Source organism: Peromyscus leucopus, chromosome 3 (assembly GCF_004664715.2).
Source record: "Peromyscus leucopus breed LL Stock chromosome 3, UCI_PerLeu_2.1, whole genome shotgun sequence".
Taxonomy (NCBI): Eukaryota; Metazoa; Chordata; class Mammalia; order Rodentia; family Cricetidae; genus Peromyscus; species Peromyscus leucopus.
The window spans coordinates 110,565,539-110,589,897 of record NC_051065.1 but is presented as its reverse complement, the minus strand read 5'-3'; the positions used below and the strand labels follow the sequence as shown (position 1 = coordinate 110,589,897).

General features: G+C 43.7%; 1 protein-coding gene across 4 annotated transcripts in view; it reads right to left on the bottom strand.

Annotated features, from left to right (window-relative positions):
- Slc25a26 (solute carrier family 25 member 26) overlaps nucleotides 1-24,359 on the bottom strand; it is a 115,729-nt gene that overhangs the window by 57,770 nt on the left and 33,600 nt on the right. For 3 of the 4 annotated variants that reach the window (XM_028855359.2, XM_028855366.2, XM_037203936.1), the window contains 2 exons: nucleotides 17,566-17,670; nucleotides 16,091-16,138 (listed from right to left, as the gene is read on the bottom strand). The exons of the other annotated variant lie outside the window; for it this stretch is intronic. In XM_028855359.2, coding sequence (XP_028711192.1) covers nucleotides 16,091-16,138; nucleotides 17,566-17,670 — 153 coding nt within the window. The remainder of the gene's footprint in view (nucleotides 1-16,090; nucleotides 16,139-17,565; nucleotides 17,671-24,359) is intronic. 4 annotated transcript variants of the gene reach the window in all.

The following is a 24,359-nucleotide window of genomic DNA, read 5'->3' as shown; positions in this document are numbered from 1 at the left end:
AGATATCGTCATATGTGTTCACAGCTGTCTCAGCTGTTATAATTAAAAGTGATATTTAAATAAGTCAATATACTTTAGTAATTAGTGAGTAAACTTTATATAGTACCTTATAACTATGCTATACTAGCTTATTTAAAGTGAAGAAAAATAAAGTCTGTTCACTTCTGTTCACAAATTCAAGCTGGCATTTCTAAAGGAGCTGCAGTTAATGTGTGCATGTCCAGTTCAGGATCCTAAGGATGAGTACCAAGTCTGAGACACAGTTTGGAACATGTTTCATGTATCCTGAACCATGCATGAAGAAACAGCTGTTATTTACAGATCAAAGCAACCCCTAGGACCCTAAAACAACTAGAGTGAAAAAGCCTAAATCTAATTTCATCCCTGTCCACACACTCCTTTGAACTAATAATTCAGAGAATTGGTCAGTATGTTGAACTAATTAGCATGCTTAACGCTTGCCAATTTTGATGGCTCCAATTCTTTATTTTAAGAAATGGAATATAAATAACAGGCTTTTTCAGACATTGTGTGAGAAAATACAGGGGCCACTTCAACTTGACAAAGTCATATATATTGAGCAGTGCCTAAAAAGTCTCACCATGAGACTATTTATTTACTATTTTAATACCTATTTACCATTCTCTAAATGGTGAAATGGGAAATCAACTATTTGGGATGTTGTTTTACATGAGATTAATTCAGTAAGTTTTGGTGTGAGTATCCACTCATTGTTTGCAGCCCACCTCTAGCTCCATGTCAGCATGAGGAACTGCAGTAGGTGCTGCTGGGTGATGTCTTTCTGTATACTGTGAATATGTGTTGCTCCTATTGGCTAATAAATAAGCTGCATTGGCCTATGGCAGGGCAGAATGGAGCCAGGTGGGAAAATCCAAGAGAGAGAGAGAGAGAAGAAAGGCAGAGTGGAGAGACACCAGCACACTGTCCGAGGTGTTATATAGATTAATAGTAGTGGGTTGAGTTCAGTTATACGAGCTAGCTAGGAAGAAGCCTGAGCCACAGGCCATACAGTTTGTAATTAATATAAGCCTCTGAGTGCTTATTTTATAAGCGGATGCGAACCGTGGGGCCAGGTGGGACCAGAGAAACTTCCAGCTACAAGGTGCCCCGCTAAAAGATCGGGGCTGTTTTTACTTGCAATGAGAGTAAGTAGAGTTTCACAATCTTCTAAGTGAAACCCCACACTTTGAGCCAAGAACAAAAGGACACACCTTTATAGCCACACATTTCAGCCTCAGGGCACAATTGCTACAGTCATTCTTGTAACCTCTAGAGCTCAGAAAACAAAAACAAACAAAAAACACAGCAAACAGGTTAGTGGGTGTTATACAGTGTCACCAGAGCCAGTGAAGAATGTGATTATTGGGTGGGTTTTTTTTTTTTAAAGATTTTATTTATTTATTACGTATACAGTGTTCTGCCTGCATGTGTCCCTGCAGGCCAGAGGAGGGCACCAGATCTCATTACAGATGGTTGTGAGCCACCATGTCGGTGTTGGGAATTGAACTCAGGACCTCTGGAAGAGCAGCCAGTGCTCTTAACCTCCAAGCCATCTCTCCAGCCCCTATTGGGTGGGTTTTTAAAATAATTTTTAAATTATGATAACATAATTTCCCCCTTTCCAATCCCTCCCATGTAACCTTCCTTGCTCGCTCTCAAATTCATGCCCTTTTTTTTAACTGTTATTGGTGGTGGTGGTGGTGGTGGTGGTGGTAGTGAACATATGTGTGTGTGCATATGTGCAGCCATGTGTGTTTAATTTTTTCTACCCAACACTGATTGTTTTACTCACATGTGATCAATGGACCTTTCCAACAAACAAACAAGCCCTACTTGCGCTTCAGCTCTGCTTGCCCCTCGAACTTAAGCCTTGAGTTAGACATGGGGTGGAGGGAGTGCCAGATCCAAGGGGTCTGCGCATGTGATTCCAGGCAGGGACTTCGAGTGCAGCATTTAGTACCCACTTGATAAAAACATTCCAGTTACAAAAGATTCTGAAGGCAATTAAGTACATGCTTATTAGGATGCTTCCCAATATCGGCCTGTCCATCTCACTCTTCTTCCTCCTGCTAGGAACTCCTGTAAAGGCATTAGTCCAAGTTCAACTCACTTGGAGAGAAGGCTACTCCAGGGCCAGTGACTGCTTATTCCTACTTTACATGTTCACCTACCAAGGAACTAACTCTGTGCCCCACTCACTCTATAAACAAATCCAAGTGAACTAATATTATGCAGCAACCAGGTCACTGATGTTAACTGTTCTTGCAGCACGGTTGGCACCTCAGCTGTAAGATACAAAGAGAACAGCTACAGTCTAGCTCTTGCATGAAAAGCCTCCCGATAATCCAGTCTGCACCCTGCTCCTTCCGATAGGTAGATGTCAAGATCTTGACAAGTTTTACTACACGGTGACCTAACAAGAACATGAAAACACTAGTGTGGTTCAATCTCTACAAGGAGAAAAAGAACTGTCCTGGCTCACTGATGTACACACCTTAACAGGACAGCAATTCAAGAAAACGCAGGCATTCTCATGAATAAGAACATATGAAATATAGTAAGGTTTTTGAATGGTTTTAGTCAGCCTTTCTATCCATTAAAAAAGATCGGGGAGGGGGGATCCAGAAGACATAATATTTGAAGGGTTGTTTGGTTTTTTTTTTAAATCAGCAGCCTACTCTACCAGTTAAAAAAGGAAAATTCCCTAGACAATCAAAGCAGCATCTTTCCACATAGATGTTGAGAGATGGGCAAACAAATTCCTGAGCATGACAAGAAACCAAAGCCACTGCCTGGCACAGAGTGAAGAACAAGCCCACGCCTGTTCACACACAGAAGCACAAACATCACCAAGTGGGGCTCAGGAGCACTTCCCTAGATCAGCGGGAGCATTTCAGCAAATCATGTCACAACTGCATACCCATGTGCTAAAGACAAACAAACAAAACCTTACACCTAAACCTCACCCCCTAAATAAAAATCACCCCCAAATAAAAAAAACAAAACATGAGACTTTTAGAAGAAAATACGAACTGAATGTTGCAAACAATGGCCTACCACTCAGCAATAAATAACAACTGACAGCCACGGGGAAGACCTGAAAGCATTCTGCTTGCCCAGGCCAGGACTTTCTAGACCTCTTGTGTATATACCAGAAGAGTCTTGGAAACAGGTAAAAGCACTAGCATGCAACTTTGATGGCCCAAGTTCAGATCCCCAGAACCCATGAAAAACAGACGCGTGGCAAGGTGGGAAGCGGAGACAGGAGAATCTCTGTAAAGCTGGCTAGCTGGAGTGCACAGCACAGCACAGCTGCAAACAAATGTGTCTACAAGGGGGAAGGCTAGGGCGAGCCCCAGGTTATCCCAGGAGACCCAACTCAGACAACAGGAAAGCTAGGCCAGAGTCGAGGTTATCCCCTGACCTCCACACAGGGCCGCAGCAAGCACTTCTCTCACACAGACATTTGAAAACATAGAAACCAGGAACTAGGAAGGCACTGTAGAAGGGCAGATCTTAAGAAGGACAGGGAAGGCTGGCCGGTGGTGGCACACGCCTTTAATCCCAGCACTGGAGAGCAGAGCAGTGGATCTTGTGAGTTCGAGCAGCCGGGTACAAGTGAGCTAGGAAAGCGCAAACACAAGAAAACTGTCTAAAAAAAAAAAAAAAAAAAAAAAAAAAAAAAAAAAAAAAAAAGGACAGGGAGAGAGCAAAACATAAGTGATATGGAGAGGGAAAGGGGATACGTGATGAGAAGTTTAAATAGGGAGGGGGAGGGGAGGAGGGTAACTAAGAATAAGGATGTTTGAAAAAGCTCCTCTCTCACTCTCTCTCCCCTGTGAGTGAGTGAGTGTGTGTGTGGTGTGTGTGTGTGTGTGTGTTTGTGTGTGTGTGTGGAGACAGAGAGAGAGGAGAAGAGAGAGAGAGAGAGAGAGAGAGAGAGAGAGAGAGAGAGAGAGAGAGGAGAATTAAGTGAAGTTACACTACACAGTGGATAATGCTCCTTATCAAATAAAAGGCCAGGTGTCAGGTGTGGGGTCTCCCTCCTCAAGCTCTTCATCAGGGCCTCTGAGACCCCAAACAACACAGGTTGTTGTCACTGCTCTGGAATGAAGGTGAGGGAGCGGGAGCAGATCCAGAAAGTCAGGGGAAAGAGCAGAGGAAGAATATGGTTCACATACACTGGATGCAAATCTAAAGTTCTCAAAACACTAATCTCTTTTAATTAAGAATTTTGGTTTTAAAAACAAAAATCCGTTTTGAGATGATAGAAGATATGATGGTATTTAAATGACACTCTTTAATTACAGTATTGGAGAATAGATCAATGGTTGCTAGCAATCAAAAGCAGGAGACAGCTATGGCTACAGAGACGGCACAGATGTTTGGGGGCTGACAGAGTGTCCACCGTGCACACGTTAGACCCACGGCACGATATATCAGGAAGAAACCCGCCTGCAGGCCAGTGCTCAGTTCTCAGTTACTATGACCTGAGCTCTTCTCCCACCACTTCCAGGGCTGGGGATGGAGCCGGGGCCTCTATGGTGCTGGACGGGTCCTCTGCCACTGAACCACACTGCCAGCACCTACACACTGTTGTCTGCGACACATATGTGGAAATGGAAGGAATCAATGACTTACTTAACTCTCTTTTCTGCTCCAAATATCAGCTTAGATGCAGTGATGCACCCACCACCCAGACATTAGCTTCTAATACACTGTCCACCAACACTGACCAAGGCCCAGTAAGGGGAGGGGGTTCTCAGGCACAATACAGACTTAGCAGGCCTGGAAAGGCTCCCACTGGCCAAACTTAGGGAGTCACACACCGAACAATGTAAATACATCATGATTATTGAACAAGGATCCCTGACTGGGTGATGAGGAGTACATACCCGTGGCTACATGCCCGTGGCTACATAAGACTCACTAAACTGTCACTTTAAACGAGTGGATTTGATGGTATGTGAATTAGATCTCAAAAAAGCTGTTACCTAAAAAGAAGAAAAAAATAAATAAACCCATGAGTCCACAGTTAAGATTTAAAAAAAAAAAAATCTGAGGGCAAAAGAGGAAAACTCTTCTTCAAAAATGAATGCCAATTATTAAGACCCAAAGGAAAAAGACAGTATTAGGAAAATCATCGTTTTGCAATACCAATGTAATAAATGTTTCAAGCAAGAACATTTACAGATGGTAAAGCTATTAGGTGAAAGATGATTGGGGAACAAGAGAGTCACAGAGCCTCAAAATGTCACCCATGGTCTGCTTCACAACAAGGAACTGGATCATCCTTGTATAAACCAGAGAACACCTACCCAGGCCATCACCAGGGCATTGCCTGCTGCCGCCCGCAACCAGCGTTTATGTAGTGCTTGTGTAAAAACAGTCTAACCAAAGTAACCCAGATCCAGTCACAGGAAATCTGACAACCTCCATGTGTGGTTCCATAGTCAACATGTCGAAGGTGTGAGGAAGTGAACAGCCATGTACGGGGTGCGGCTTCCACCTTCGGAGGACATACTACGGCCTCCACAGGTGAGACGCCCTGTGTGCACTACACTTTCTAGACTCAGACGTCCGCAGGGATGATGACAACAGAAACTACACACCTGTAACCGTCGCGGACCTGTCCATCCGTCTGTCGGTATGAGGCACACCCCACTCACCAGAGAAGGCAATGGCAGAGCAGAGAGGAGGGAGAGGAGGAGAAAGGACACAAATATAAAGCAATTAAATTCATTTATCTAGAAGGCTAGGATGTTTCCCTGCTGGGGAGGGACACAGAGCAAACCACACCCCACCTTCCACCCCCAAACTTCACAGTCTGATGTCTAAACACAGTATCCAAAAGTACAGGCCTAATCCAAACACCTCAGCAAAAAGCAGTTCCAAGGCCACCTCTAGAGAGTGAGGAAGGAAACAGGGTGGGCAGGGCTGCCCACTATGCCTTCTGTTAACTCCTTACACTTAATTCTTCGACAAAACAGTAAGAGTTTAAGAATTAAGTTTTAAATTTAACTTGCCATTTTTAGATTATTTCAAATTCTTTCACACAATGCCTAACCCTGGGCCTTTTGTAGCTCTTAATAATAAAATCATTGTCTTATTCTTTGTCACGAGTCTCTTGCCTGCCATGTATGTTCATGCAGCTCATGCATAGCTGCTACCCACAGAGGTCAGAAGAGGGGCCGGGGCCCTAGAACTGGAGTTACCATGTGGGGTGCTAGGAATCGAACCTGGGTCCTCTGGAAGAGCAGCCAGTGCTCTTAACCACCGAATCCTCTTTCCAGCCCCCATTTTTTCTTTTTGTTTTTGAAATAATTTATAGATTTCTATCAAAGTCACTATATGGTAGAGAGTCCACACATATTCTGCTGCTGATTCTAGAATAGTCCTTGAAGCCAGTGTCCACGGGGCTGAAAAGGTAGCCCAGGGGCAGAGCAGGCAGTGGGCAGGGCCGCGGGCTTGCTCCTAGCACATGGAAAACCAACAGCAACAACCGCTCAGAACTAACTAACCCAGCAGCACTGCACACGAGTCAGACACAGAACTAACTAACCCAGCGGCGCTGCACACGGAGGTCGCTCCGCACAACTACCCCGCGCGCCACCAGTCGACCACAGAACAACTCCAGCGCGCTGCACCGGAGCCGTCCGCACAGAACTAACTAACCCAGCGGCGCTGCACACCGAGGTCAGTACCGCACAGAACTAACTAACCCAGCGGCGCTGCACACGGAGGCCGGTCCCGCAAACCCTAGGAGCTAGACTGTCGCTCTCACCTGAACACCAAGTACCTAAGTACCCTTAGACACCTGCTTCCCGCCCCGGGCCGGAAGCCACCTCCACCAGACTCTTGAGTCTCCTCTGAGCTCCTATCTCAGGCAGGCTTTCATCACGACTTTTATCATCTGACAAGTTCGCACATCTCTCCGCTGGGCCTGTATGAAGTTGCCTCATGAGCATACTGAAATTTGTTGTATGTTTGTTTTGTTTGGGTTGGGGAGGCTGAGCCAAGGGGACTGAGTCTGAGGTCAGCATGCTCTAGATAAGGAATCACTGCCTTCATTTGTTTTTGCTTTGGGTTTTTGACTTTTTTTAATTAAGAGTTCCATGTATCCAACTCAACTCTAAAGAGAGGCAAAGATGACCTTGAACTCCTGATCCTCCTGTCTCTGCCTCCAGTTTGGTCATTACAGTTTGGTAATTACAGGCATGCACTACTACATGCATTTTTATGCCATGCTGGGGAACAAACACAGACTCCAACCATGCTAAGCAAGCACTCTACTAGCTGACACTGTCTTTAAATTTAAAAAAAAAAAAAAAAAAAAAAAAAAAATTAAATTCTGGGCATGTATGTACCAAAGCTAAAAACAAATTATGCTTTCAAGTACTTTGGATCAGGATCATAAAAAAATGTTATCATACTCCAATCTGACCCACTTTTATTGATGACAGCAACACCGAGCTTCCAGGTTCCTCCCGCCTGTTCAGAGTTCCGCTCTCAACTTTTAAAACACAGGCCTTGGGCGCCCTCTAGTGTCTCATTGTATACCACAAGCTTCACGTCAACTTAAGTAACCAAATGCAGCATTTTCAGAGAGAAGAAATAAACTTTTCTTACTGGTTTCTTCTTTTCCACCATTATACCTCAATGCCTGAGCATCAACTTTCCCACCTACCACTCATGCTGAAGCCCAGAAAAGGAAAGAGGATAGATGTCCAAGAAGTCAAAACAGTTTTAAACAAGTTTAATGAAGAATATAGGAAAGAAGATAAAATCACCATTGATGCCTAATGTTTACCCTTTAGAATTCTTTAAAATTCAGAAATTGCGCTCAAAGGGCTAGAGAGATAGATGGCTCCTAGGTCCCTAGCACTTGTGTACAAAAAAAAAAAAAAATCAATGCATAATCACTCGTGTTAAAAAAAAAATCAATGTATAATCACTCATGTTTAAAAAAAATCAAGGCATAGCCACATGCCTGCCGATAAGCCCAGAGCCACGGAGGGCAGAGGCAGAGACTCAGCAGGGCTTGCTGGCTGCCAGAATAGCTCTAGGGGGAGTGAGAGATCCTGCCTCAAGGGGATGAGCCAGACGGTGGTAGAACACTCGGTGTCCTCTTCTGGCCTCCGTGCACAGGCATGAGCATGAGCACCTGTACCTGCGTGCCCATGCACACAAACACACACCCCCTCCACACACCCACATACACACAGACGCACACACAGGACACTGGTGTTTTCTACTTCCGTTCTCCATCCAAGCTTTACACATCTGTAGTCATTTTCCTGGAATTTACTGAACGGGAGTGATCAGGGGGCTTGTCTGTGAGGTGTGAGCAACGGCATCCTGTGACCAGGAATGCACACTCTGGGGCTTCACACACTTGACCGCAAATTCCAGTCCACCACTTCCTAGCTCTGTTGAATCTTTCAAGCTTCAGCTCACTGATCTGGAAAAAAAGCTAATGTTTTATAGTTTAAAATTTTAAAACTATATTAAGTATGCTACCATTATTCATTTCAAACTATAACTTTTTATTATATGACCCATGGTAGTCTGCGCCAGACTATCAAATCTCACCCATACAACTTTTCAAGCTCCTTCAAATAACCTTCAATCTAGAATTGCTCATAAAAGTTCTGTATTTTAACTTCAAATTTAATTTTCTTAATATATAAATGTAGTTTCTCTCTTAATCCTTCTAGTAAGATGGAATTTGTGCAGACAGTAAGATTACACCAGTAATAGGACTCAAGATTTTTCAAGCTCTGGTGTTCATGGCCACACTTGGCAAACATCTGATGAAGGATTTTCTTTGCAAAACAATAGGTTGTTTACTATTTTTATATAATTTCAGAAAATAGTTGTTCATGGGTGTGTGTGTGTGTGTGTGTGTGTGTGTATGTGTGTGTGTCCATCCTCTCCACAGGAGCAACCTTTTATAGAAATTAAGATAATGTTATTTGTAGAAAACACAAGAATACCAGAAAGTATATTGAGAAAAATCGGACAAAAACTGGCTGCACTGGATAAGTAGAAGAGTTGGCTGGTGGAAACTACAATGTGCCAGAGAAGTATGTGAGGACTCCCTAATTCTTTTTTATCGCATTTTATTTATTGTGTCTATGTGACTGTGTGTGCATTAGAGTACCACAGCAGAAGTGTGGAGGTCAGAGGACAACTTATGGGAGCCAATTCTCCTTCCATCATGGGGGTCCAGGAATCAAACTCGGGGTGCCAGGCCTTTATCAGCTGGGCCATCTGGCAAGCCAAGGCATTTCTGAAACTTTACAGTGAGAACAGAATTGTCCAAAGAATTAGAAAAGTAAACAGCAGCTGGCTTCTGTAAACAGAACCTAACAATGAATCCAGTAAAGGACTAAAGTTATTTTTTTCTACATTAAGTTAACTTTACTAAATTGTTCTGCTTAAAAATGTTTATTGAAGAGATTGTGAAAACTGTAGGCTAAATTTCAAGCTGAAGCACAGTGACGTCAAGATCTTACACTAAAGGATTAACTGAATGAATTACCCGTCATTCTTCACAGGTCTCTCCAGTAGTTACAATAATGCAAATGCAATTAAGTGACTCATCCTATAAACCTCTGCAATTAAAGGGGAAATTTCATTTTCATTTGTTTAATATTCCCATTAATAAGAATGTCTTAGTACACGTTTACTGAATGAGAAGGCAATGGACAAATTCCAAAGGCAAACAGGGATTTTCTTTTCTTTTCCCATGAAGCCAACATTATGGAATTTAAACAGATGTTCTATTTAGTCATAGTTAATAAAATGAATTCTAGAGGATTAGAATTGGGCTCAGTGTGTTTGCACTCGATTATAACTGAAAGACAACTTCGCATTAAAACTTTGCAAAGGCTGCTGGTCATTCTGCATTTGACTATCACTGAGATGTAGATCGGTGTATACCTACAGCACTCCTCCTCCAACAAAGCCAGACTTACAAAAATAATTTTTCCAAGGGTTAAGAAAATTGAAATCTTGGAAAAGTATGTCCAACTTGGAATTTCACTGCCTAGCAAGTGTGCAGATCCTAACAAGCAGCGTATCATCAGAAGAGCCACTGCTTGACTGTTTCCAGCCCCAATTAGAGCTGCCTCGCCCTTCAGAGAGGAACTGGTGTCTGGTAGCATGGGAACAAAACAGAGCGGAGCTTACCGGAATGAGGAAACCAACACATTTATTGAGAGCCCACTGTGTAGACTCTGTAGGCTAGAGAACCAGCATGCGAAGGGAGAGAAAAGACAACAGTTTCGAGAGAAATGCAGACTATCTGAAAAAAAAAAAAAGGGAAAAACAAAACGAAACAAAAAACCCCGCACACTGGAAACAGGAAGGAGAAACCAAAGGTGAAGCAATGAGGCAAACCAAAGAAACACTGTCAAAGACACAAGCTGGGACACACAGCTAGAAAGCCTCTCTGATCAGACAGTAAAGAGTACAACCAAGAACGTGGGAAGCAGGGGACGGACCTAACGGCCGCAAGTGGTCAAGTTCTAGGCAGCTGCTTCACATCATTCTTCCAAAGAGGACATGGAAAGGCAGGACCCATTCAGAAAGTCCCTCAGGCTGAAGATGTACCTCGAGGGTAGACAGTGTGCTTGCCTACCAAGCCCTCGGAACAATCCTAGCAAAGCAAAAGGCTTTCTTTGAATGGATCATTGTGCTGGGTAATATTTTGGCAACAATGATACAAGCTAGAGAGTCACCTGAGAAGAGGAACCTCAACTGAGAAAATGCCTCCACCAGATGGGCTACAGTCAAACCTTGGGGCACTTTCCTTATTAATAATTGTTGTGGGAGGGCCTAGCTCACTGTGAGTAGTGCCACCCCTTGGCAGGTGGTCCCAGGTTGTATAAGAAAGCAGGCTGAGCAAGCTGTGAGGAGCATGCCCATCAACAAAATTCCTTCATGGGTTCTGCTTCTGTTCTTGCTTGAGTGACTTCCCTCAATGATGGACTGACATGGAAAATAAACCCTTCCTCTCCAAGTTGCTCTTGGTCAGAATGTTTTTATCATAGCAATAGAAAACAAACCAAGACGGTGCTCTTATTTGAAACATGCAAATTAGCCTTTTCTAGTAAATTAGCAACGAAACACAAGTTTTCCTGACCTGCTCATATTAATGATTTTGAAAGGTCAACCATTAGAGTAACGATGCCCACACTATATTTACAATGATAAAAGTCCTGTCTCCCAGGCATCTGGATGAAGCATCTGGACGCCTGGCTGAGCAGCTGCATCAGCAACAGCAGTCCTGGGCCCCTCTTTCCGACACCTGCTATCATGAACCACAGGTACACATTCAAATGTAGACAGAACCAAGGGGCTTCCGGAGACAAGAACTTAACTTCAAGTCAGTGTTAGTCTGGGTGTCCTGGTCGGCTGTCCTACTGTGTGACATCTTTCCTAGCTACCTAGAGCTCAGTAAGACAGAGTATGCGAAGTTCCTAGCAAAGTGGGGGAAATGGGGATCAGAAACGGGTATGTGCCCCTGCACACAGTTGGGGGCAGAGTTATATCCTACAGGTAGGTAGGTGTCTTTTTACTGTTAAGGGCTTTTTTCTGGCTTTGGTTTTTTTTTTTTTTTTTTTTTTTTGAAGACAGGATCTTGCTATATCCCTCATACAGGCCTTGAACTAGTCATCCCCCTGCCTCCAACTTTAAAGACTCTTGATGACCAAGAATACAAACTTAGTTCATGTTTCTTGAGTTCCTATTAGGTAAGAGGCATGACAAAAGAGATTTACATATATTCCCTGGATTAATTCTCCAAAGATTGGTGGATAATTCAAATAACCTAATAAACAAGAGTTCTAACACACATATTAATACATTAAGTCTTACTTAAAATTAAAACTACAATGGCATCATTTTCAGCTCGTAGACTGCTAGCACCACCAGTAAGCCACAGGACAAGGGAGCATCTGAATTCTCAGCAAAAATACAGACTGGAACTTCCCCAAACTTAACTTTCTATCATCTGTCAAAATTACACATTTATTTGTTTAGCCAAATCATTATATGTCTTGCCACGTAATCTACCAAGAACCCAACCCATGTGTACAAGATGGTACACAAATGGTATTACACATTGGGGTGCATCTGTAATGGCCACCAATGGGGGACTGGCTAAGTAAACAAAGGCTCATTTGTATAATCATAAAGAAGAATCAAATGATCCAAAAATATATTTGGTTAGCAAACATCATCACCATAAAACGGAGCCCGAAGGATCAAATGAATGGCCCTAGTAGGCACTCAGGAGACATAACAACATGAAGAGTTTGGGGGAGACACCGAGGAAAGCAGACAACAGAATCAGAAAAGAAATTTTAAGGACAACCCACAGACATCCCTAAAGGGAACGCTTATTGCCTGACAGGGATCATGAGAGTGACGAGACTGCAAAGCGAGGGTAGGCATCTCCTTTGGAGTGAGCTACTTATTCAATGACTTGTGCATCTCAATGTGGGGCCTCCAATTTACAGAACTCATGGACAATCCATTCCGCCTGCATGTAAGTCAGGGGAGGGGGTATCTTTATTTACCTCCAAACTACTGAGTGGCTGCACTGCTGTACAAGCCAGGAGTTACTCACTGTTAATATGGCAACATCTACAACCCAAATGGCACCAATAGTGCCATCCCTTCAGGTCCAAGCAGCAAAAGCACAAACTGGAAACTCTTGCTCTAGGACATAAAGGCAGGCTTTCTGGGGCATCTCTCGTGTCTTCCCCTCCAGCCTTCCAGCAAACATGCAGCTGAGGTGAGAAGTTCATTTTCCTCCTTGCAAGCACCCCACCTTATTGGTGCTCTCTGAAAGCATCCTTCCTTAGCTTGTGGGTCATCTGGGAAACCTAGGAACTCCTGGATTCTACTGAGACATGCACCACACACTCACACTCCTTCCCTGTCTTTGTTCAGGCCAGTACAGCTACTTATCTCTTTGACTACTTCTAACTGCAAGCCTCCAAGAATCATGGCTCCTTTTGTGTCTGTCTGTGTGTACATGTGCGTACCCTCACATGCGCATGTATGCAAGTATGCATGCATACATGTGTGAGCATGTGGAGGTCAGAGGTCAACATCAGGTGTCTTCCTCAATCACTTTCCCACTCATTTTTGGAACACAGTCTCTCTCCAAACCTGGAACTCATCAGTTCTGCTAGGCTGGGTGACTGGTGAGTGCCAGGGATCTGGCTACCTCTGCTTCTCCAATCCTGGGATGATAGGCAAATGCCAATACAGCCCTCTTTTGATGTGGGTTCTGGGGGATTCAAACTCAGGTCCTCACTCTTGTGTGGCAGGTACTTTACCAGCTGACCCTCCTCCCAGCCCTAAGGCTTACTTTTATTAGTGTGACAAATGCTGAGTGCACCCAGGTGCATCCCACAAGCCCTTAAATGCATGGTAAGGAAGACTCCCCTCTGCGTCCCCATCAGGGCAGAGCTGTTCTGCATAACCCTAAGTAGAATTTGTAGATAACAGCATCAGCTGAACTCAATTCACTCCAAGTTCTTTTGAAACAGATTCTTTTCTCTGCTTTCTTTCCCTACCCAAGTCCTTCTAATTCACATTCAACAGCACAAGGCTAATTTGCACAGAACTTTCAGGTCAATGAACCTGAAATCATCTTGACTACACCCACAAATATGACTGTGCGCCCCACTTCCATCTTACTGCAATAACCCCAATGTACCAAGATGCTCAGCCATATCTAATTTGGTCAAGTCCATGAGAAAGATGAACAGAGAAAAGGGAGGTAAATAGTCTTGTTCAGACTCAGTGCAAAATTCACAGAAACCGGACTAGTTCAGGAGAACGATGGCTAAGTAGACAACCTCTACAGACATCAAACACAGCGCCATGTGTGACAGTGCTCACAGGGCCCAGAAAACACACATCTTGCTTCTAACTCACGGAGCCAAACTTCAGTCCCCTCCCAAAGGCTACTGCTAGTGAGATAAAACCATCTGAAAGAAAAAATTGCACACTGAACAAATCGTATCCATTTCCTGGTGGTTCTCACTAAAGCTTCTGTGTATTTCTTATTGAAACAATCAAATGGGCTCTAGACAAAAAGATCTGATATTACTGTCAGGATAATGCAGGGCTTGAGACTGCTCATAATACAGCACTGTTGTTTAAAGCAGGCACATCACTTCTCATTTGTCTCACTTGGAGAAGAAGCTGCATTTCATTCGGCGGTAATTCCCTCCATCCCAGCTGAGACGATGCACGGAGCAACACCTCAACTGAAATCAGCTCTGAAGGCTCCTTTATGAGCACGCAGAATGCACAAGACCCCAATTAAATTGCCTACAAAGCTCTGCATTTTGAGTAAACAAAGTCATCTCGGTAAGGTCATACAATTCACAAGGATTGCAGCCAAAAAATTAATTACTAGCACGACATATGTCAAAACAAATTTTTGAAAGGATGGAACAACAGTTGTGAGCATGTGTTTTATCTCTTTGTATGCAAAACTAGCACTCTCTGGAATGGAAATATATTCATTTATTCAGCCCTTTTCAGAAAAATAAAAAATGTTGATTACTTTCTCCTCCACTTTTTCCTGCATCCAGGTGTAAGGTGAGCAAATACCACAGGTACAGTGAGTCAGAAAGAAAGGGCAGAAGGAGGCTCACACAGGTGGCATTTCTGACAGACAATGGCAAAGAATGTAGAACATTTGGTTTGCAAAAAAAACAAGGAGCTGTCAGGCCCCACAGTAAGGCAGGCAGCCCTTCAGGGTTACCTCCCGAAAGCCAAAGCTCTAGGCCACACCACACACTGTCTGTGTGCCCTCAGGAGGCCTGCAAGCCACGGAGAGTGCCAACAAGAGCTTTCAAAGAATTTTAATACTCTACTAACTCCCAGATTACTTACACTGGAAATACTTTTACAAGTTAAAATGTTTTAGTCCCAGAACTCCAAGAAGAGGAGGAAACATCATCAAGTTCTTCCTTCTGTCATGGAAAACTGTGTCCTGGACCAAAACCACTTCTCACATCTCACTATGTAAAACTCCAAACAGTCTCCCTGCTGGAAGGCAAAGTTTAAAGCATGCTGTCTACAGTAACTAGTGACGTCATTACTGAGGGCCAAGTCTTGCTTTCCGCTCCCTCTCCCGCCCCACCCCACTCCAAAACACCAGTACAGCATGTTAGTTAGAAGGCCAAGAGGAAAGCGCCAGGTTTCTCTCCACAGAGTCCCCAGGCCACTGCCTTTCACATCGGGGAACCAAAAGCTACCTCCCTGTGGTGGCTTCTTGCTGTGTTCTTCCTTACTATTCCAGCTACCAGACACTTAGTCACCTACAGTAATAATGACAGCAGCCCACCGAGCGACCCATGGCATTCTTCTAAACGGAAGAACCAAGGTGCAACTAAACAGTTTCTGAGTGATGGCATTCTCCTTTTGCTTTCTAAAGACAGTTCTCCAACTCTACTTCTGATTCTTAAGAAACATAGGGTCACCAATCAAAGGCCACCCTGCTTCGGGACTTGAGGAGGAGTAACTGGGTTACCTTGTAGATGAATTTCTAAATGATCTTATTAAATAAAAAACACAGAGCCAGAAATTGGGGTTAAAGCCTGAGAGAGATCAGAGGAATAGGAACAGCCACAAGCTAACCTTACCTCACAGATACCTCAGCTTCCAAATGTGAGATACTTCCTGTCTACCCACACCTATATGCCTTGCTGTTCTGTCATCTGATTTGCTCTTTCTGTCCAGCTACCTCACTTCCTCTTCCTGCCCAGCTCTGTCACTTCCTGTCTGTCTGTACAGACCTCCATGGTTAACTAGTGTTGGAATTTAAGGCATGTGCCACCACACCTGGCGGTTTCCAGTGTGGCCTTGAACTCACAGAGATCCAGACAAATCTCTGCCTGTGTGCTAACACTGCATGACATTTGTGTTTACTTATAATGACTTGGTTTTTCCTCTGATCTCTAGGCAAGCTTTATTTATTAAAGCACAAATAAAATACCACCACATTTCAGCACAAATAAAATATCCACATTACCTCTCTCAACACTGTGCTTCTGTAGCCTCGGTACAGTCCTTGGATGCCCTGAAACAAACAAGAGCCAAGCAATCAGAAAGTTGGAACAACAAAGATTTGTGAGGAACATTCTAGAAAGAGACTGGCCTGCTCTAAAATTTGAGTTCTAAGACATTCCTTGGTCACAGTTTTCTAAAGTTAAACATTCTAAACCAGCTTAAGGCACACAAGCTCGGGGTTAGCTCCCTTAAAGTTGACATCTCTAATAAAGAAACAAGATACATGGTATTAAGTAACAGCATTTTATCTTTTGATAACATTTACATTATATACATTTCCAAAAGCCAGTCCATCCTCCTTTAATGTAAAAAGAGGACTTATTTCAGAACTGGGTCAATAATCTCTCAATAAAGTATATATTAAAGGTAAGCCTAGCGTTAGTTATATGCTTAAGCACACACATAGTCCAATGAGCAGCCCATAGGACTGACCTCATTCCTGCAACCGGTAACAGCCCAGAAAAATGAGGGATGTGGTGGCACAGACCTGTCATCCCAGCACTCAGGAGGATGAGGATAGAGACTGAATACCAGCCAGGACCACATAGGAAGTCCTCACCTCCAAAACAAATAACTTTTTCTTTAAATCTAAACTAAGATTGGCTCACATTATTTAAGGGGGAAAAAAAAGAAAAGACACTACATGATGGCAGAAGCCACAGCCACTCAGGAGCCCAGGCAGCAAGAATGAATAACCCCAGAAGTTCAAGGCCAACCTGAGGCAACACAGCAAGACTTTGACTCGTATATCAAAGAAAAACAGAACAACAGAGGCTTCCACTAAACTGATAAAAAGAAATCAGCAGCATTCCTAACAGCCGTGTATCTAAAAGGGCAGATTTGATCATAGCCAACACTGATCAGAAAGAGAAAGAACATTTTCTTACTTGTTTGTTTTTTGTTTGTTTGTTTAAGGATCTCACTATGTAGCCCTGGTTAGCCTAGAACTCACTGTGTAAACCACGCTGGCTTCAAAACTTAAAAAGCCCACCTGCCTCTGCCTCCAGAGTTCTGGGATTAAAGGCCTGTGGCCCCATGCCAGAGGAGAAAATGACAATTTCATATAACATTATGATGCTGGTGATAATTACCAGCCCACTGTTATATTTTCATATTAAATACTGCTTCTTTCCCATGGGCCCTCAAATTCTGCAGCAATGTTCTAAAGGAGTATCTTAGTTCCGTCTCACAATGAGTTTGATTCTGATGCCTAAGACAGATTACATTCAGGGGATATGCTGCAGTGGTACTCAATACATGATTGCTTCAAAATTTAAAAAAAAAAAAAAAGGAAAATAAAAATCCACAAAGAAAAGGTAGTCCCAGCAAACAAGTTACTGTAGTTAGACATTAAAGCCACCCTAGTTTCCCGAGGTCCTGCAATAAGCCCAGTGTTCTCACTAAAATCTCCCTCAACAGAGAAGGAAGTAGTCTTACCTCTTCCTTTAAGATAGTAGAAAAAATCTGCAAGGTTTTTGAAGAAGCAGACACCTGTGCCCTCTGCTTAACCACTTCAGAAGGAACTCGAATCAAGCAGGCAACCTAAAATATAAACATTTAATTATATCTGAAAAGGAAGTTGCTGTTGCAAAAACTGACATCTTTTCATAAGCAAAACTAATAATGCAAACATAATCTTAAGGTTTAATGTGAGGTGTCAAAGTCTTTTATTAACCTAAAATTCTTGAACCTTCGAGAACACACAGTGTCATCAGTGCCAAAACTCTCCTCTGAATGAGATCTACTCACCTCTGGACACCACACTGCACGCATATGTACACACCACTCAGTGGTAGGAAGAAAATTCTCATGAATCCCCCACTCACACAATAATCAACTTTTCAACCCTGTTTCACCAAGGAATCTACCAGAACAACCTTTGCTTGACCAGAAATAACACACCAGGAGAGGCAAGGCTGGCTGGAAGCTGGCACCCCTATTCTTCCCCACCTGACACCAGTCTCCACCAACTCTCAAGCAAGCCTGGCACCTAGGCCTTGCTTCCTCCCACACAACCGAGGAGTCATCCAGCACCACCACTCCAGCTGACACTGGTCCTGATGAGCCAACTTCACACCTAGCTAAGTCAACAAGCAATTCTTAGACTGTCCTCAGGGAAGTGAAGAGGGTTCAGAAACAGAAGACTGAGCAACTGTTCAGACCGGAAGGCGGAGTGGGGACAGGTACCCAGTCATGGGGGAGAAGACACAGAGGGATCGTTGAACTGTTTAAAGGGAAGACATGAGCTGAAGCCTCAGCACAGTGATATTCCTGATGGACAAATGCTTTCTACATCTTGGTGTCCAATATCTTACATACACTTGACGGCACTAAATTTCAGCTTTTAGAATATGAATATATATTTATATGTAAGAGATGACAAGAAATGCAAATAATCTTTCTTTAAGTAATGTGGGGGACCACCCCCCACCCCACCCCCCAGGGTACTCTTGAGGAGTGAGGGATAAGAGATTTAGATAGAAATATAGAGGGGAGAAAGACAGATAGAAACACAGGATAGCCTCAGGAGGGCCTGGATCCTAATCCACGGGCCCCTTCTGTCTCTTCTACAGGGCTTTTTAAAGGAATGCCAAGGGGTGGAGCGAAAGGCTTCCCCCTAGCACAGCAAGTGCAGACTCTTCCAACACCTGGTGACGTGCACGTGGTCAAGCCATCCCTTATGCAGCCTGCTGGTAAAGCAAGCTCAGTTTCCTGTGAGCAGGAACCCCGTGGGTTCCACACAGTGACACATACAGTGAGGCTTGGTGGCACAGGTCTATAATGCCAGTTTCTGGGTGGCTGGGAGAGGAGGATCCAAGAGTTTAAGCCTCCTGGACAACTTAGCAAGACCGTGCATCAAAACTAAAGTAAGAGGGTTGAAGTTGTACAGCATTACCTAGCAAGCATGCCTAGGTTCAATCTCTAGTACCACAAGATAAACTATGTTGCAAAATAGAATTGCTCTCATTATGTGGCTAGGCTAGTCTTTAGTCATAATCTCTTACCTCAACTCCAAAATGCTAGGATTATAGCACACGTGTACTAACATGCTGGCCAAGCTTATTTTTTTCCTTTAAAATATAGTATTTTTATCTATTCTTTAAGAATTTCATACATGTATACAATGAAATATAATTATCTACCTCCGGCATAATCCCTTCCCAACCTTACGTCCTGTCCTTTTTGTTTTTTTTAAATAACCCATGAATCTAGTAGTGCTGCCTACATGTGTATAGGTGTGGCACTATCTACTGGCGCATGGTTGACCTACCAGGGCCATGCTCCTAACAAAACTAACTCTCCCTCCTCTCCCTCCTCTCTCTCCCTCCCTCCCTCCCTCCCTCCCTCCCTCAGGGGCCATCAACTCTCTAAAGTTTCTCAGCTAGGAGTAGGGGTTGGCGAGCCCCCTCCACTCCATGCTAGAATGTTGATCTTGTGTAGGTCTTGTGCAGGCAACCACAGCTTCTGTGAGTCTTGTCTAAAAGATACTGCTTGCCCCAGTCCTTCTTGATCTCTTAAAATCTTCCTGCCCCTTCTTCCATGACATTTCTTGAGTCCTGGGAGGAGGGGATGTGGTATAGATGTACCATTTCTAGCTGAGCACGCCACAGCATTCTGATCAGGTGTGAGTTTTTGTTAACTGCTATCCTCTGAACAGAGAAATATCTTTGATGCTATGCTACATTAGTCTATGAGTATAGAGATATGACTTTAGAGGGCAGTTCCACACTTTGTCCATTTATCAAAATAATAGTAGGTTTACCCTTGGGGCCTATGGGTTCTTGGCCATGATTATATGTGTTTCCTCCTGTTGAAAAGGCTTTAAATCTAAACAAGAAACAACTGGTTACTCCCATAACATGCATGCCCATTATTACACAGATGTATTATCTTGTCAGGTCAATTAAGATTCCTAAATACACATACATACACATACACACACACACACTCCCTCTCCCTCTCTCACTCTCATATAAAAAATGTTTCCTTGGAGTTACCCAAGGACATACTGCTTCTCCAAAAGCCATAGCTTGCCCAAATAAAAGCCCAGTGTCAGGTATGGGATACCTCCGCTTGAGTAGTTCATGAGAATATCCTGGAGACCCCCAAGACAACAGGCTTTTGCCACTGTTCTTGGTTGCCCACCAGAACTTTTGAAGACAATACATACTTGGGTCACAGGACAGGGAGATACCAAGCTGGTGCTAACAGGGTGGATTCTTCCCAGTTGGCTACACTTCAGAGCTATAAAGGCTGCTGGAGGAAAACTGCTATCAACAGCTTCATGCAGCTGAGGCTTACTTCTTTCAATGCAGATCCTTCTAATTTCTAATCACAGATTCTAATCTAATTGGATATAGCAAATGAGGTTTTGTTCTTTCCAAAATTAAATGGCTCTAAGAGTTAAAAACTTTTGATGTCAAAAACATCAGTGGCAAACATTTTAGACTCTGCAAGCTTCATGGCCTCTGTTACAATGGTTCAACCACACTGTTTTTAGTACAAAGAAGCCAGAGACAATGACATGTGAATAACAGTTTGTGCTTGTTCTAATAAAACTTTATTTATAAAAGCAAACAGTAGTTTGTTTTTATAAGTGACAAATTCTTCTTTGGCACTATCCTTAGCACAGAACAGATGTATGCCTCAGCACTTCAAGATGCAAGGACAAAAAGGTGACATGATGTATCTGTATGTGCTATGGACCCAGCTGGCATGGATACAGTCTCTGAAAGCTTAAAGCACTGATGCCTTTTGTTGACATACAACAGATATGGTTCTAATGAAGAAATCATTACCTCAAATTACATCTCTCCCAAAATAGACATTTATAAAACAATAAAATTTAATTTCCATTTCTTCACTCACCAAGTATTTGAATCCCACAATATCCCCCCCCCAAAAAAATGTCTGCAGTGGAGTCCAACATCTTTCCACCCAATCTCCCCTCAAAATTAACTCATTTCCAAAAATTATATTGGGGCAGACACTGCACATGACCTCCACTGTAATAAGGTTTGCCCTCTTAGCCAGTATATTGGTGCTGTGACCAGTGTGTTGATGCATGCCTGTAATACCAGAATTTGGAATCACAAGATTCAAGGTCATCCTCAACTATGTAAGGAGTTCAAGGTCAGCCTGGGCACTGTCCTGTCAAAGAAGAAATAGAAGAAGGGAGAAGAGGAGGAGAAAAGAAACAATGCCCTGTCTTTAATAAATGGGGGGAGGGGAGATAGACAAGGATTTCAGAATCATGGAAAGAGAAGGGAGGTATTGGGTCTACGGCAGCAGGGTATTGGGTGGAGCCTCCAGACCTAGGGAAACTGTTAGAGATTATTCAGTTGAAGAACCTTCCAAATGAGCCAGAAGGAGCTGGCAAGAAAGGTGCAAGGGAAGGTGGGGAGAGGAAATGAAAGGGGAAAAGTACATGAGCACAAGGCAGAGTGCTTAAGGGGATCAGCCTGTGTCAACACAGCCTCCCTCAGCTGGCAGCCACCCAAGCCATAACCTATTATCAAAGCATCAGGTCATGGTCAGGAGCTCCAGGCAATCAGATGAAGAGGCTCCAGCCACCATCACACACAGCTTGAGCTTCATGCCACAGACTAAGAAAGTCAGAGTTTAAGCAGAGACTCGATGACCTATGCCAAGACTGTGGTGCAGCGTGAGAGAGGAGAAAAGCAAGATTCAACTATCAGCTGCAAGGCAGGAGACAAGCTAAAAGACCGCCACGAAAGATGATGAAAGATGCCAGGAAATAAATACGGCTTAGAGAAGAGGGGTCAAATTCAAAGGAATAAACTCTCATATTTGGTTTGTTAAAACCATTCAGACCACAGTCTGTTAAGCTGATCTAATAAATCCCTTACTAATATGTAGGTATACATTAGTTCATTCTATCATTTCTGCTCCTTGGAGAACCCTGACTAATACAGCTAGCAAACAAGAAAAATATCATGGCTCGAACTACGGAAGCCCTGAAAGGTCAGATGGGGGCTGGCACCAGAAGAAGGACAGATTGCCCAGGATGGAGCCCTGAGGAGCACCAGCTCTTGAAGGACAGGCAAGACAAGAAGTGGTCAGTAAAGCAGAAGGGCAGGCAGGCAGCTGCAGGGCGCAGCGCGCTGTCTAGGCTGCGCTGTGACAGGCTGCCCAGAGGCTAAACACAGACAGCCAGTCTGAGTTTAAAGTGGCACTGGCCAGTCCACGAGGCAGAGGCTACCCAGGCCACTGGGAACCAACAAAGGAGCTGAGACAACTGAGACACACCGAAAGTGTCATATACACCCGATCTGGAAAAGGCAGTGTAAAGAAGTACCATACTATCCCATTATGTATTCGACCCTGGTTACACACCCAAATGTTATTATGGATGTGTGTGGATGCAGTATGTCAAATTACATCTGCATTCCGGACTGCGTTTCCGACCGGTCTGCTAAAACAGCTTCATCCTCATTCCCAGGAGCCGCATCAGCACCACAGATGAGGTGTCAAAGTTCAGTGTCAGTGTAGTGGGGCAGACCAGTGGTAGCATCTCAGCCATGCTCCTCCTGCAAACACTCAGATCACCCGGAGACACGGGCCCAGTGCTCCTGAGATCACCCGGAGACACAGGCCCAGTGCTCCTGAGATCACCCAGATCACCCAGAGACACAAGCCCAGTGCTCCTGAGATCACCCAAATCACCTGGAGACACAGGCCCCGTTGAGGTTCTTTTTGTGGCCTTCCTTCATGTGCATTTCCAGACCCGCATACTCCAGACTTCCATGTATTCTAAGTGTAAATCAGAGACAGTAGTAACAGCGATCCTAAGTCATAACTATGTCTATAAACTCGTTTGGTGATAGGCAGTTCAACACTTAATATAGACCGGGCTCTCTAACCTTAAGTCCCTCCCACACTGCCTCAAGCAGAAAAGAAGGGCTGATCTCCAGCATCTCTCATTGACCAACATACTTGGTCATGAAAACATGCTCCTCTTCTGGGGAGGGAGGGGGTGTCCTCCCAGCAGACATCCCCTTGCACTGTTGGCTACACCAGTGTGATATGGCCACCTCCTTTGTTAGGGAGGCTCAAGACACATATGTCTAGCAAAGGTCAGGACCATTATATCCAAGTCAGTATTCTGTTACCATGGTAACAGCAAGACAGAAGTTGGCAACTCGGGGGGAAAAGTGGGATTGTATATGAAGACATAGAGGCTATGAAAGGGTAGGCAGGAGCCCTGGCCAGTTCTATCCTTCATGGAACCATTCCTGTACCAAATGACCCTAAGCCAATGACGTGAACAGAGGGGCTTCAGACCACTCCTGGGATACTCTGAGTGACCTCTTAAGCATTCTGCTGACCCCCTTCAACTTCACTCTGCTCCTAACTGTTGCACTTTTATTTCCTGACTAATAAATAAACATATATATTTATAAAATTGTATGTATATATGTGTGATTCTCCTTAATCGATTTTTTATGGTATCCACTAGATACTATTTTTTATGTGTTGTATGTGTTATAATACATATGTAGTATGTGTGTACACTTGGGCAAGCTCATGCGCCTATGGGTGTACATGAAGAGGCCAGAGAGGACACTAGATATCTTTTCTATTGTTTCACTTAAAACTTTTATTGTTTTTCTTGTCAAGACAGAGTCTGTCTGTCTGTCTCTGTCTCTGTCTCCCCACCCCTCTCTCTCTCCCTGAACCTAAAGCTCACTGATCCAGCTAAGCTTCCAGACAGGAATGCTACCACCCTCCAACATTAGGGTTACTGGCGCATACGGCTATCTATGGCTTTTCCATGGGTATTGGGATTTGAGCACACTTCCACTTCCCTTCACAGAATGATTCTTGCCCACTGAGCAATCCCTCCTGGCCCCTTAGTCTATAATTTGTTTCTATAGTTTCCCCTTACTATACCTTGTCTATCACAAAAAAAAAGTTCCTTCATTATTCTTAATTCCTAAATAAACTCTTACCTGACATTTTGCACTTATTCACTTTGTGTGTGTGTTTGTATAAGTACACAAGCACTTGTGTGTAGCAGGCTTTCTTGGACCTCTAGCCCCCAAATCATGATATGGAGACTTATTATTAATTGTGAACGCTCGGCCTTACCTTAGGCTTGTCCTACTAGCTCTTAGAACTTCACTGAACCTGTTTCTCTTCATCTACATTTTGCCTCAGGGTTTTTAGCCTTTCTTTCATTCTGTATGTCTTACTCAGTGTCTGGCTGG